The sequence below is a fragment of the Podarcis erhardii genome, assembly GCF_964252035.2.
Source record: "Podarcis erhardii genome assembly, chromosome: 10".
Classification (NCBI taxonomy): domain Eukaryota; kingdom Metazoa; phylum Chordata; class Lepidosauria; order Squamata; family Lacertidae; genus Podarcis; species Podarcis erhardii.
The window spans coordinates 70,432,929-70,445,858 of record NC_138500.1 but is presented as its reverse complement, the minus strand read 5'-3'; the positions used below and the strand labels follow the sequence as shown (position 1 = coordinate 70,445,858).

Sequence of the window (12,930 nt, the reverse complement as noted above, 5' to 3'; positions counted from 1 at the left end):
ATTTTTATAATTTTTTGGATTGGAAAAGTTTGTTAACAACTAATTTTTATGGTTAAAAGTATAGAGTTCGGTTTTATCATTCTTGAACATAACATATAGAGCAGGACGCAGTGAAGAACTCATAATTATCAAGGGTTTCATTTTCCCCTCAAGTCTATTAAACAAAACTTGACAGGACCATCAACTTTTATCTCTACAGGTTTCACTGTCATCATGGGTCCTTCTGATTCAGGAAAGTTGATTATACATAGTAAAACTGAAATGTAAACTTTGCTGACCAATGTCAATTTGGCCCCCATTAACAATTTAATTAACTGTTAACAGATTCTCCCAGATATGACGCTATACAGATATTTTATCTCCCTGTTAATTAGTAATTATGCACTGGCAAGAAAAACAGGATTTCTTTCCAATTATTCCAGAACTCAGTGATTATTTAAACTTGGCTAATTAGCAGTGGAGGGCTGGTACATCTTCTGGGCAAATTGTGTTTGATAATCCCTATTAAAATATACATTGCGGTTGTTGACTTGTAACAAAAAAGTGGCAGTTCAAAGGGTATTAGATACAGCACAAGGCAAATGGGGGCCTATTAAAATTTTCCCAACTGTTCTAATGAGAATGCTGAGGGTAATTTTTCCTAGCTTACCATCTGTTTGGTTTCTGGCATGTGTCTCTGGTGTGAGGGTCCTGGAGCCCATTTGATTTGTCACAAAGTAAGCCAGGGGCACGAAGCAATTTCATTAGTTTACAGAGGAACATTTCAAGAATGTTATGCTATGCAGGCTAATGCTTCCTGGATATGCAGTAATCAGTCATGATAGTTTCTGCTTTTTAAAATCGTAGATCCCAAGAACAAAATGTTTCAGTGCCAACACAAACGCAGCTACAGAAGTCTATTTCCTTTCCCTCCACTTCTGTTGACAGTGCAGTACCAGCGGGAGGCATGTTCCTTTCTTTTATCTACAATTGATTTCCCATTCAAATGAGCTTGTAGGGAAGATCATTTGGTGTTCCACATGGTGCCCTAAAATACCTGACCCTTCCCAAATGGTAGCTGTGCGGAGGCGAGTCTGCAGAACAGGTTTTGTTGTGAGATGTCTTTGAAGCAACAGCTCAAGTGCACACCGACCTCCCCTTTACTTTTAAACCCCTCCTCTGACTTTTGCACTGACAAGATGTCTGAAGGGTCTCCTGGAGTTTGCCTGCTGTTTTTGTTTTGTTTTCCCTATGTTTCTTTGCTTTTAAACACTTCTTGTGCAAATACCCTGTAGTGCTTTTAAAATGCAAGACTTTTTAAGAGCAGTTTGGAAGCCTGGGGAAACACGGTGAAGGGATAAGATTCCAACATTAGGGGGAAATGTTTATGAAGCTCGAGATAGGAGCTGGAATGGGAACAACTATTGAACTACGGTGGGTAGAAAGCTAATTTTTTCTCCTGAAAGCAACATGAAAATCTAGCAGACAATTTAACCAAAATCCTTATTTTTCTACACACTCAAGTCCTTGAAAGAGATCGAGCACTCCCTTCTTTCCAAACAGTGCACAGGACTCTAGAATATAACATTGTAATTTGATGTAATTGTAATTTGTTCCTCGAATGATCACTCATAGCAGCTCCACTTTATTTATTACCAGAATAAAAAGAAAGATTAATAATAAAATCCAAGTGGTTTTTCTTAAGTATCTGTTTAAGGTTAAGAACAATTGCATAACATCAAAAACAGTAAAAGGGAATAGCTGTACTCCCAGCCAAACTAGGCAAGATACAATTCATGCCATTAACTATTTAAGTAACAACTGCATGGATGGCTTTTAAAAGAGATATCAGAAGTAGGGATCACAGTCCAAATCAAGACCCTGGCATGGGGGGGGGGGTTTAGAAACGTTAACTCTTTGCCTGCTGATGTGGTCCCAATCTGAATCAGGGACCCCACAACTCTGTTATTTTCTCTCAAATAAAACTTCCCATTCATGCTAAAGGAAGCATTTTCCCCCCAGTGCAAATAGCTGGTGCAGACACCCCAAAGTGAACTGGGATTGAAGTGAGGTGAACAGAGGGTTAAAGTCGTGCCCCCCCCCAAAAAAATACCTTCTCATCAGGTTCCCAGTCTAGATTGGACTTCTCCATGCTTTGTATTTACTTTTTAAAAACCATTCATGCAGTTGCTAATTGCATGAATGATGTCTTGTCTAGTTTGGCTCTCAGTTCTTCAGAATGTGCGGTAAAGCTGCTGTTCATAAGACAAGCCATAGAAGGAAACTTTTTCTCCTGCAGTGCATAAATGGATATTCATAATTAAACATTAGACTTCCCTGGGGCATCATGCTTTAAGATTCATATCAACAAGCAAAACGAGGTATCTCTTAGTATGCATCAGTGACTTACAACTCTCTCTTTAGACATTTCCTGCCTGTAAGGACCTCATTTGCTTCTGTCCAGCATTTTTTGTCTTGCCCTATGGAGCAACTTCATTAACAATTCACAGGAAACACTACACTTAAAGGAGTGATTCCATGGAAAAATTGTGCCCAAATTTAAATGTAATTAACTGGGCTAATTGGAAATGCAAAAGACCACCCAGATTCTCTTCGATAGCACTTTACTGATTACAATATTTGTTACTAATTTTTTTCATCCATATATCTAAGCAAGCATTTATAGAAGTAGTGTAATTTTATTGATACGTTGTTTATGAATTTTGTATTCATTATTGTGGGGTTATCTTAAATCATAGAATTGGAAGGGACCACAGGGGTCATTGGAAGGGACCACAGGGGTCATCTAGTCTGACCCCCTGATATGCAGGAATCATTTTGCCCAATGTGAGGCTTGAACCCACAACCCTGAGATTCAGAGTCCAGTTTAAAATTTTGGCATCATAATTATAGGTCATTCTTGGTAATATGTGACAATGGAAATGTTTCTATGTTGAATACTGCACAATGGCGTTTTAAGCAATAAACTATAAATTGAATACAAATACTGCAACCAAACAAGAAAATATACTAGCCTTGATGCACATCAGGTACTATGCTTAAGCACTTGGATCTAGCAGCCAAAATCCAATCCTAGCAAATTATGACCATGAGATGCTGGGAAACAATCCATTTACTTCAAATGAAGCCCAAGCAAATAGTCCACTTCTGAGAGATTAGGACCTTGCATCATAGAGTCATAGAATCATAGAGTTGGAAGGGACCCAAGGGCCATCTAGTCCAACCCCCTGCAATGCAGGAATCTCAGCTAAGCATCCATGGCAGATGGACATCCAACCTCTGCTTTAAAATCTCTAAGGAAGGAGAGTCCACCACCTCTTGTGGGAGTCTATTCCACTGCCAAACAGCTCTTACTGTTGTAATTTTTTTCCAAATGTTTACTCAGAATCTTCTTTCTTGTAACTTGAAGCCATTGGTTCAAGACCTGCCCTCCAGAGCAGGAGAAAACAAGCAGGCTCCGTCCTCCATGTGACAGCCCTTAAGATATTTGAAGATCGCTATCATATCTCCTTTCAGTCTCCTCTTTTCCAGGCTAAACATACCCAGCTCCTCCAACCGTTGCTCATAAGGCTTGGTTTTCTTTAACATGGTCAAATGTCAATTGGGTGGTCATCAAAGCTTGGTACTCTCTTTGGATATTGGGTGGGATATGGAGAGGCAGTATTCATCTCATCTACTGATTTATGTTGCATTTGGCATTTGTCTGATTAATATAATTCTATTGTTCTTTTTTGCTGTTCACCAGTATGATAATTATTTCTTAATGCTGATGGAACAGATTTTTATTTTTTTTGCAAAAATAAAAAATAAGTAAGTTTGTAGTATCTCTGAGTACTACTGCAATTTGCCTGACTCCATATTCTTTGTATTGTATGTTACTAAGCACAAGCAGCAGATTACTGTACACTCCCAATTTACAACTTGGCTTTCATTCCATCCATCAAAGTTGAAATAGGAGCACTGCAAAGCTCATATTGTCCCCATGGCGATTTCTGGGATGTTCCCAGATCTGTTTGTGTACCAGTGCTCACAGGCACATGAACCCGTATCCTTCATCTGCATTAACATAAAAGCTAATTTGGGGAAAATAACAATACTACTCTTGAGATCTTTACTGGAGGCAGTTGTGTGCTAGAAAAGGACTGCACTGGCTGTGATGCCATTGCTTACATGTGGGGATTTAGTAATGATAAATAGAAACCAATATTCATGTGCCTGCTCCAAAGAGCCAGGAACAATCACATCAGGGTTGCAACTGCAATATTTATTTGCAAAATAATAACATGGTTTAAGAGTAAAATCATAGCACTTGAGGTTTGATGTGCTGTTATCAAAATATGCAGAGTTAAAAGGATCAGTAATAAATTACAAAGGCAACCCACCCCAATGTTGCCTGGCTTAGCTGTTACTATTATAGAGACCAGGAAGAAGGTAGAAAATGGAGAACCACCTTGTAAGAAAAGGCAAGGTGGAGTCTTAAGGATCCAGCTGAGGTCCTAGGAAGGGGAAAGAACCTGTGAGGTTCTCTGGCCATAATCCTTCATCCAGTTGGGAGACTTGGAGGGAAAGGCATCAGTTAGGAAGCCACTGTCCCTCATTTCTGGGCGGCCCAGGCCAGAGTATGTGGCCTTACTGGACTCCTCCAACTCCGAGACTATCCTTGTGATTCATCTCTCCTTGCTTGGCCACCATAGGATCAAACCGTAACATAATTGGGCAATGACCCTTTTAATGAACAGGTAGCACCTCAGAGAGAATAGAGCTAGTAAGAGGCTCAAGTCGACCAATCCTCAGAAGGCTTCAACATGCTGCTTAAGCAAGAACTCTCCCCAAGTCTTGGCACTGACTGCTGTGAGCTCTCCAGGGTACTAAACAAGCTGTGCCTCTGCCCTGCTGCCCTGGTTGGCAATATGGAAGGGTGGATTGGATTTGACTGGACTTGCAATAAATAAAAGATACAGCTGAGTCCTATTGTCGAAGTTTCCTGCCAGTGTCATAAGGACATCCCCACCTGTTAATTTATGTTAGTAAGGTGATTTTTCTCTTAAAGAAAGGGAGAAAGCTTGAATTTTTAAAGTGCTCATTTTAAATTTTATGAAAATCAATGTGAAAGCTGCTTAGTACAAAAACCACTGCACCTGTTTAGGCAGACTTCATCCTGTCAGAAGCAGTGGCGCAACAAGATAATTTTAGACCCTGAACTAAATGGTCTTACAGGCCTTCCCTTAGCTGGCCTTATGCATAACTTAAGTTGCAAAGGAAACATTTAGCATTTCTCTTATCTCTCCCCTCTACCTCAGTCACCGCATTTCCATGCATTGCAGCTGCTTCTACATTCATTATATGTTACAGAAATACTCCAAGCATGTGCTCATTACTTACAGGAATAAAACTGAGATTGTTTCTGCTCCCTTGATGCTAAACGCCTTTTACTGAGAATAAGCACCATTTTGTTGTGGAAAAGCACAACACATAATAGATAGATGATAGATGATAGATGATAGATAGATGATAGATAGATAGATGATAGATAGATAGATAGATAGATAACAAAAAGGGCATCAGTAACCACGACATGGCTGGCCAGCCACCCCATTTTTAAAATAAGAAGAAAGGTTGCCGCAGTGACTTGCAGAAGCCTTAATTTGCCCTGACATGCCCATGATGGCCCGGGATCTGATGGGGGACATATTTGTTGCTGCCCCCATAATCTGCTACTCTCTTGAGGGCGCCCCATGGATGTGAGGCTCTGGACCTTTGCCCCAAGGTCAAGGACATGTTGCACCAGTGCTCAGTATGAACCTTGCATAATCTCAGTGATGTGCAGCTTCATATAGCCCTCAAATTTGAACAGCATATAGCAATACTACTTAGTCTTTGTGAATCAGTAAGAGGCAATTCTCAATCTCATCATGTCTAGACCTTCAGTTGCAGTACCGGGATTCTCTGTAATAACAATGAATTACTAAGTAATGGAACTTTTAAATATCCATCCATCTTTCCTGACTGGGGGAGGAAGGAACCTTCCCCCAACCTGCTCGTATATCTTCCCTGTTCTTGGCCATTAAAAGCACAGTGGTTTTTTTTCTTTCGTCTTCTTTTTTATCTTTATTGTTTTCTCTCTCTCTCCTCAATATCAAACATTAGCAAACAGTCTGGCATAAAAATTATATTACAACAATTAATCATCTGCAAATATACTCAATTTCCAAATGGTGCTAGGAAGTCATCTACTTTGTATGTTTGATCATAAGTGAAGCTTTCTCCTTTCTTAGAGGTAGCATCAAGAAAATGCAGTTCATTTTTCCAACTCCATAACATTTCTAACATACAACTGGGATTGTGCAGACTATCAATATGTAGGGGAGTGGAATAGATCATGTCTGGTCAGCTGTGCAGGTGTACAGCTGAAAGTGTACTCTCATCCTCCTCTCTATGTTCATTCAGAGTACACAATTATAATATGTGCACAGTCCTAATGTTCTCCAATAAGTTTTTAATGCAAATTTTGGACAGTGACCTGGTGGGATACAATGACATGGAGAACCTCTAGCCCCTGAGATTTTTTTTTTTTAAATAATGTTTATTGAGATTTTACAAAATCAAAAATGCAAAAATACATAATAAAACAAGAAACAGAAAAAAACTCTCAAACAAAAATACAAAATACAAAAACCCCCCAAGAAAAATAGAAAAATGGAAAATAGAAAGTTAAAACAAATCCATTTTTTATAACTTTAAGCTCATTAACTTGTTTCTTTGACTTCCTCACACCTCCCCTTTTTGTATTCCCATTAAAATATTCAAATCAGCAAATCCTTATCCTCTTTCATTTATCTTAACTCCAATAAGTTTTTAATGCAAATTTTGGACAGTGACCTGGTGGGATACAATGACATGGAGAACCTCTAGCCCCTGAGATGTTGCTGCACTGTAGCTCCTGCTGTCCCTGACTATAGCCCTTGCTGTCTGGAGCTGATGGAAGTTGGAGTCCAGCAACCTCTGGAACGCCACAGGGTCTGCACCACAGTCACAGTGTTTTTCTGCCGGGCCATTTCCATCAAAGTGCTTATTGGTTCTTGTCTCTTTTGAATCCATAAAATTAGGGAGCGTCTATTATAGCTGCTTCCCCTTTATGCTCCTCCTCTTATCCACCTGCTCCATGGTCTGCCTTTAAGCATTTGTTTGCTATGAAACACTTCTTGTCTCCAGCGATCCAGGTGGTTGCTATGAAGCAGCCCAGATCCATATTGTTGCACTGGTGCAATGTCCTGGGTGAGTTCAAAACACCACTGCAGGCACAACTTCTGCCTCAGCAATTGCCTTGCTATAAGACTACCCAGTTGCTTTTTTCTGCTGCAGAGGCACAGAGAATTAGATGTCTAAGCTTCAACCTGAACTACACTTACATGCAAGTTCAATTAAAAGCAAGTGAACCTGCTTTCAGGTGAATTGTAAAAAGACAGAGGTGTTGTGAACCTCACTGTCTTCCTTAGTAGTGGTAGATCTTTTAAGATGAATGAGAAAGCAACAGGCACAAAACAGGAAGCAAGCATTTGTTAACCTTATTTACTATATGCATATTTATTTATGCTTTTGATGTTTGCTAAACTGAAAAGCCTTGGGGAGCAACACAGGAAAAGTGTTAAGTCCCCTCCCTGCACAACTAATGTGTTCCTGTGAATATTGTAACAATATTACATGCATATATGTGCTAAAGTATGCTCTGAAGAATCCTGAAGCCACATTATTTTAGGGCTTAGTCTAGAAAACACAGATACATAAATGGTATACCTGGGGCATATTGTTACCTTTATTTGGCCTCTTTTAGGTTCCTATGCTAATAAGTTGAGCCTGAGTCTCTGAGACTGATCAAGAACATGCATACTTAGGAATGTGTGGCACCACTTCCAATGGTAATTACTCCAAAGAAAGTGTACATAGGAATGCCTCACTTAGCACAATCCTATCATCCGGCAAAGCTGGTTAAAGCATTTTAAGATATGTGTTGTCACCCCTGTCCTAGTGCTACAGCAGCAGAATTGCCACAACTCTGCTAATGGAGGGACTGAGTATGGGAGGCACCAGAGCTGTGTCAAATGGGGAATGAGGTTGTGCTGGAATCCTTCTGGCAAAAGCTGAAGTACAAGCTGAAATACTCCCACTGAAATAACTGAAGAGCCCAAATGCATGCTTCTTCCATCTCTTCCTGCTCTGCCCGTGCAGCCGCAATGGAAAACAAGGGTTCTGATCAACTCTGCTGCCAGCCACATCTCTCTTGCAGCAGTATATGATAAACCTTACACAAGGAGCCCATACTTTAGATGGCAGGGCACATGGATGGCTAGTCATATTGTGCATACTTATAGCACACAAGGAGGAACTCTGGGAATGTCAGAGACTGTCTGGACATTGAGGAGTAGTGGCTAGATACTGATGAGTGGACACCAGGAGAAGTGGGGGTTGGAGACTGATTTGGAAGAAGAGATCGGTGATCTGGGAGAGTCATGAGAGTCAGAGGCAGGAGAAGATGCAGGTCAGAGAATAAAGAACAGGGGCAGGAGGAGGGAGAAGAGTGCCTACTTGTGCACAGCTCAAGTAGGGGGGGGCCTCTCTGTTGCTGCAACTGCTTCATCAGGCGCACACCCATGAGTAGGTGAAAGACACAGGACCGATAGACATGCCTTTTCCTAATTTATAAGTGTACTTTTGACAATAGTTAATTCCTCACTCTGGGCATTCCTTGCCTGACATGGCTGTGACAGGGGATGGGAAAGCTTGTAAAAAGGACTTCGGCACAAAAGACAAGTATGATTCCAGCCACTTTCTTGTTACCTTGAGGCCACTGGTTTCTGTTCACTTTAGTGGAATTTAGTTCAAACTGCAGTTATTTAATGGAAAAGGAAGCACTATTTAGAATACTGCATAGAAAGAGTCCATATTTCATACTTATTCACTCTGCTTCTTAATAAATAAAAAAGCCCCAAATCTTGTGACCTTTCCTCAGAGGGAAGTAGCTCCAGCACCTTTCGTTATGGTTGCCCTTTTCTGAACATTTCCAGCTCTACAATGCCTTTTTTGAAGTGGCCAGAACTGAGCACAGTATTCTGTCCTGATTCATGCGGGTACCCAGCACCACAGATTGATGACGACCAAGTGGAGTGGTAGTCCCAGAGAGACACAAAAGCAAAGCAAGGCAGGATCAGCACCTTGGAGAGGGACCTATTTGGGTTTCACGACCACAAGCTAGTCATCCTACTAGTCACTAATAGTTGTCTCAGCAGTGCCCTGAAACAGCTGTCAAAGCTTTATAGTATGGATTAGTATTGATTGATGTGAGGCCCCGCCCCCTGAATGTTGCATCTGGCCAGTCAAAGAGCTGGCATATTCCTCTGCTGCCCTAGGGTTTCAAATTTTGGGGAAATCCCTCTTGATCCACTGAGGAGTCTGTGAATCAATCCTTGAAGTCTGATAGCAGAGGTCTTTGCACAGAGGTGCAGGCTCTGTTGATCATGGCTCCACATGGAATGGACCAGGAAGTAGATCCAAAATACAACATATTGATATGCAGCTGAACAGCACTCTCTCTCTCTCTCTCTCTCTCTCTCTCTCTCTCTCTCACACACACACACACACACACACACACTTCATGAAATCATTTTGGACTTACCAAAGCCAAAAGCACTGGACCCGCCAATACTCTGTGAAGCCTGAACACTGGTTGATGTGTAGAGTCCCGTGACCAATAAGCCATCAAAAAAGGTACTCGTTGAAATAGTCACTGAAATGAAAGAAAATTTAAAAATATGTAAAAGATTCTCAATTTTAAGGGAAAGATTTCACCACCCTTCTATGCTCAAGCCAGTTATCTAGGACCAGGGTTGTTGCTAAAAGGCCTTTCACTATGTGGGCAATCCCATGTTGCAGGGAGGAATCTCTTCTGTGTGACCAAATCTAAATACATGGGGTACTGAATAGCCCTGGAGATCGTGGACACTGACATGAGAATTCTCCATGTGTTTAGAGTGTCATTTGCAATGCTACTTCCCACCACATAGGATTACCAGCAGAGGGAAGGCAAACATGGACAGTAAATGACCTTTTAACTGGTCCTTAGATATCTTCATAGCCAACCTTCTTCCCAGCAGCGTGGCGTGGGTTGTCAGCACCCGGGGCAAGGCAAGTAATTTGCGCCCCGTAACCTGGGGCAAGGCAAGTAATTTGCGCCCCCTAACCCGGGGCAAGGCAAGTAATTTGCGCCCCTAACCCCTAACCTGCCGCCGCTGCCAGCTTCTTCTTGCTGCTGCCTGGGCTGGTCGGATGTGGTTCTCTCCCGCGCTCAGCGCTGCTCTGGGCGGCCGCTGCACTGTCCCTCCCCCAGATAGTCCCTCCCTCGCTCTCTCTCCGCTCTGCAACGCAACGCACGCCTGGCACCCTCCCCCTCCACAGTGGGCGGCGACCCGGCAGCTTGGATCGGATTCGCACAGCCAGCACTGCAGTGAGAGAGAGTGAGTGAGCCAGGTAGGGGTAGAGAGCTGCGAGTGCGAGCGCCCCCCCCCATATGTTGTGCCCGGTGCGGCTGGCCCTCCCCTGCACCCCCCACGCTACGCCACTGCTTCTTCCACGCCTTTTAATGAGTGGTGATCAAGAATAACCAGCTTTTTATTTGGCAGCAACAACTCATTTCCCAAACTATGAAGCCATTCAGTTTCAAATGTAGGGTTTGACATAAACTGTAAGCAAATACTTAAAAGTCAGTTTGTATTCCTCACAAATTCATAGGCACAGCTGGAATAACAGCCCAAAATTTATTCATAGTAGGTTAATACTATAAGTATAATAGTTCCACGAAGAAGCTCTAGTAACAGGATACACAAATTGTGCAGTGCAATGGACAGCTACACGTTATGTGACAAAGATGGCTGATGCACATACACAGGTATGTTCTATAACAGTGTGGACCATATACACATGTTTTTAAACTGAACATACATCTGATCAGGCCAAAGTCCCTGGATATGTGTTCACAGGTGTCAACACTGCCACAAACAACACTGGTGGACATATGGCAATTATGTGTGCCAAATAACATGAAAAGCTGCACCGAGTGACTAAATGAAGTGGAAATGATTTGAGCAGGGTTGCTTCCCACATTAACCTAAATAGGAGTGTCAATAATGGAGAGACAGAAATCCATTGAAGGGTCCACACAATTCTGCCTACCATGAATGCACAACTGCTAGCATACATATGTTCATACATGCATAGAATCCTTCACATGTTACAAAGAAATGTATGTCAGTCCGAGCTTTTCTCCTCCCAACCCTACTTACAGCTTTGTCAGAAACTTTCCAAATATTTATGTTAAATAAAAAGCTATTTTCAGCTGAGCACTCCTAATTTATTTATATCTCTTTCTCTGTGTCTCCTCACCCCCTCAAATTGTACAATCTTGAGAAAGACAACCATGCTTAAATTATTTGTCATCTTTAATGAATCAGAAATAATTTTTATACTTAATGAGCTTTCTATCATGAAATACTGCACACTAAGCATTACAGCAGCAAGATTTTAAAGTAGCAATGAAAGGTCACTCAGCTCACTCTTTCTGAAAGGCGCTGCTTGCCAAGAAAGGCTAAAACTTTGTTATGATGTAAAAAAACCTGAACCCTTCAGTTCGGAAATGCAGATGTTATATCTTTAGTAAAACAAAGGACATGCTTGCAGCATATTACCATGGCATATTACACAGTACTATATCTGCATGGTTAATAATACAATAATACTGTGTCATTTTGATGTATTTTACACAATAATCTGAATGCGAAGTAGAGTATTAAGCTGTTAAGTCTTAAATATTTGTAAGTGAGATAAAATGAAAAAGACCAACATAACCCACTGGGCAGATTATAAGCATTATTTGGCATTTAGGCACCTGTTACTATTTTTCTGACATAATTTAGAGCTAAGAAATGGAACTCTAAATTACTTGAGCCATATGGCACTCAGAATTTTTGAAGCACTTCTTTCTGAACATTCATCTTAAACATGTCTGCTTGACAATTTTATCATCAGATATTACTAGTTCAAATATACTAATATGCTTAAATGGCCTCGGCTGAGAAAGGCCAAAATTATTCACTGCTGCTCTTCTCCATTATGTAAAGGCATGGCAGATTAGCAGCATTATTCTCTATGTCTCACTGTCTGCAGCAATGGCCTTGAACTGTTAAAACCATTTTTACAGCACTACATGTCTACTCAGAAGTAAGTCCTGCTAAGTTCTGTGAGATTTGTCCCATGGGATGTCTGTATAGAATTGCAGTCTCTGCTGATATTCTCCAGAACCAACATACTTCCAGCATTTGTGCCTCAAAGCTTGCCTGGGACCATATACCATGTTTTCAATGCACCTTGTCCTAAGAATTTATGAACGGATACAGCAAGCCTTAGAGACAAATTCAGAACTGGGATGCAATATGATAATTTGCTCACAGCATTTTAAGTCATAGGTAGCTTGGGTGATTCAACTGATCAAAGAGCCCTTTTCAAACTCAATATCCTCCTTTATTCCATGGAAGAGAATGTGAAAACATCACTAATTTGTTGCTTCTAGAGAAATATTATTTTAAACTCCCATGTGAGCACCAATGTAAGCCATGCAGAACTTATGAATCTTACTACTATACTGTTTGAAATTCTAGGTGAAGTAACATCCTGGGTTGCAAATTGAAGCTTTATAGTATACAAGACAATTGTCTCTTAGGAAGTTGGTATTATTTTGAGGTCAACTGTCCATTTTGTCTAAGCTGTTATTGAAAATGTGCATACATTTTATAGGTACATCAGACTTAGAAGAGGAAATTTATTGTGCTAATATCAACATTTTCCCTGGTCTCCACCCTCCTTGTGGTATTAATTACTCTATGT

General features: G+C 41.0%; 1 protein-coding gene across 2 annotated transcripts in view; it reads right to left on the bottom strand.

Annotated features, from left to right (window-relative positions):
* Window positions 1-12,930, bottom strand: part of RELN (reelin) — a 308,114-nt gene that overhangs the window by 260,000 nt on the left and 35,184 nt on the right. For both annotated transcript variants that reach the window (XM_081879038.1, XM_081879039.1), the window contains exon 2: window positions 9,671-9,781. In XM_081879038.1, the coding sequence (XP_081735164.1) occupies window positions 9,671-9,781 (111 nt within the window). The remainder of the gene's footprint in view (window positions 1-9,670; window positions 9,782-12,930) is intronic.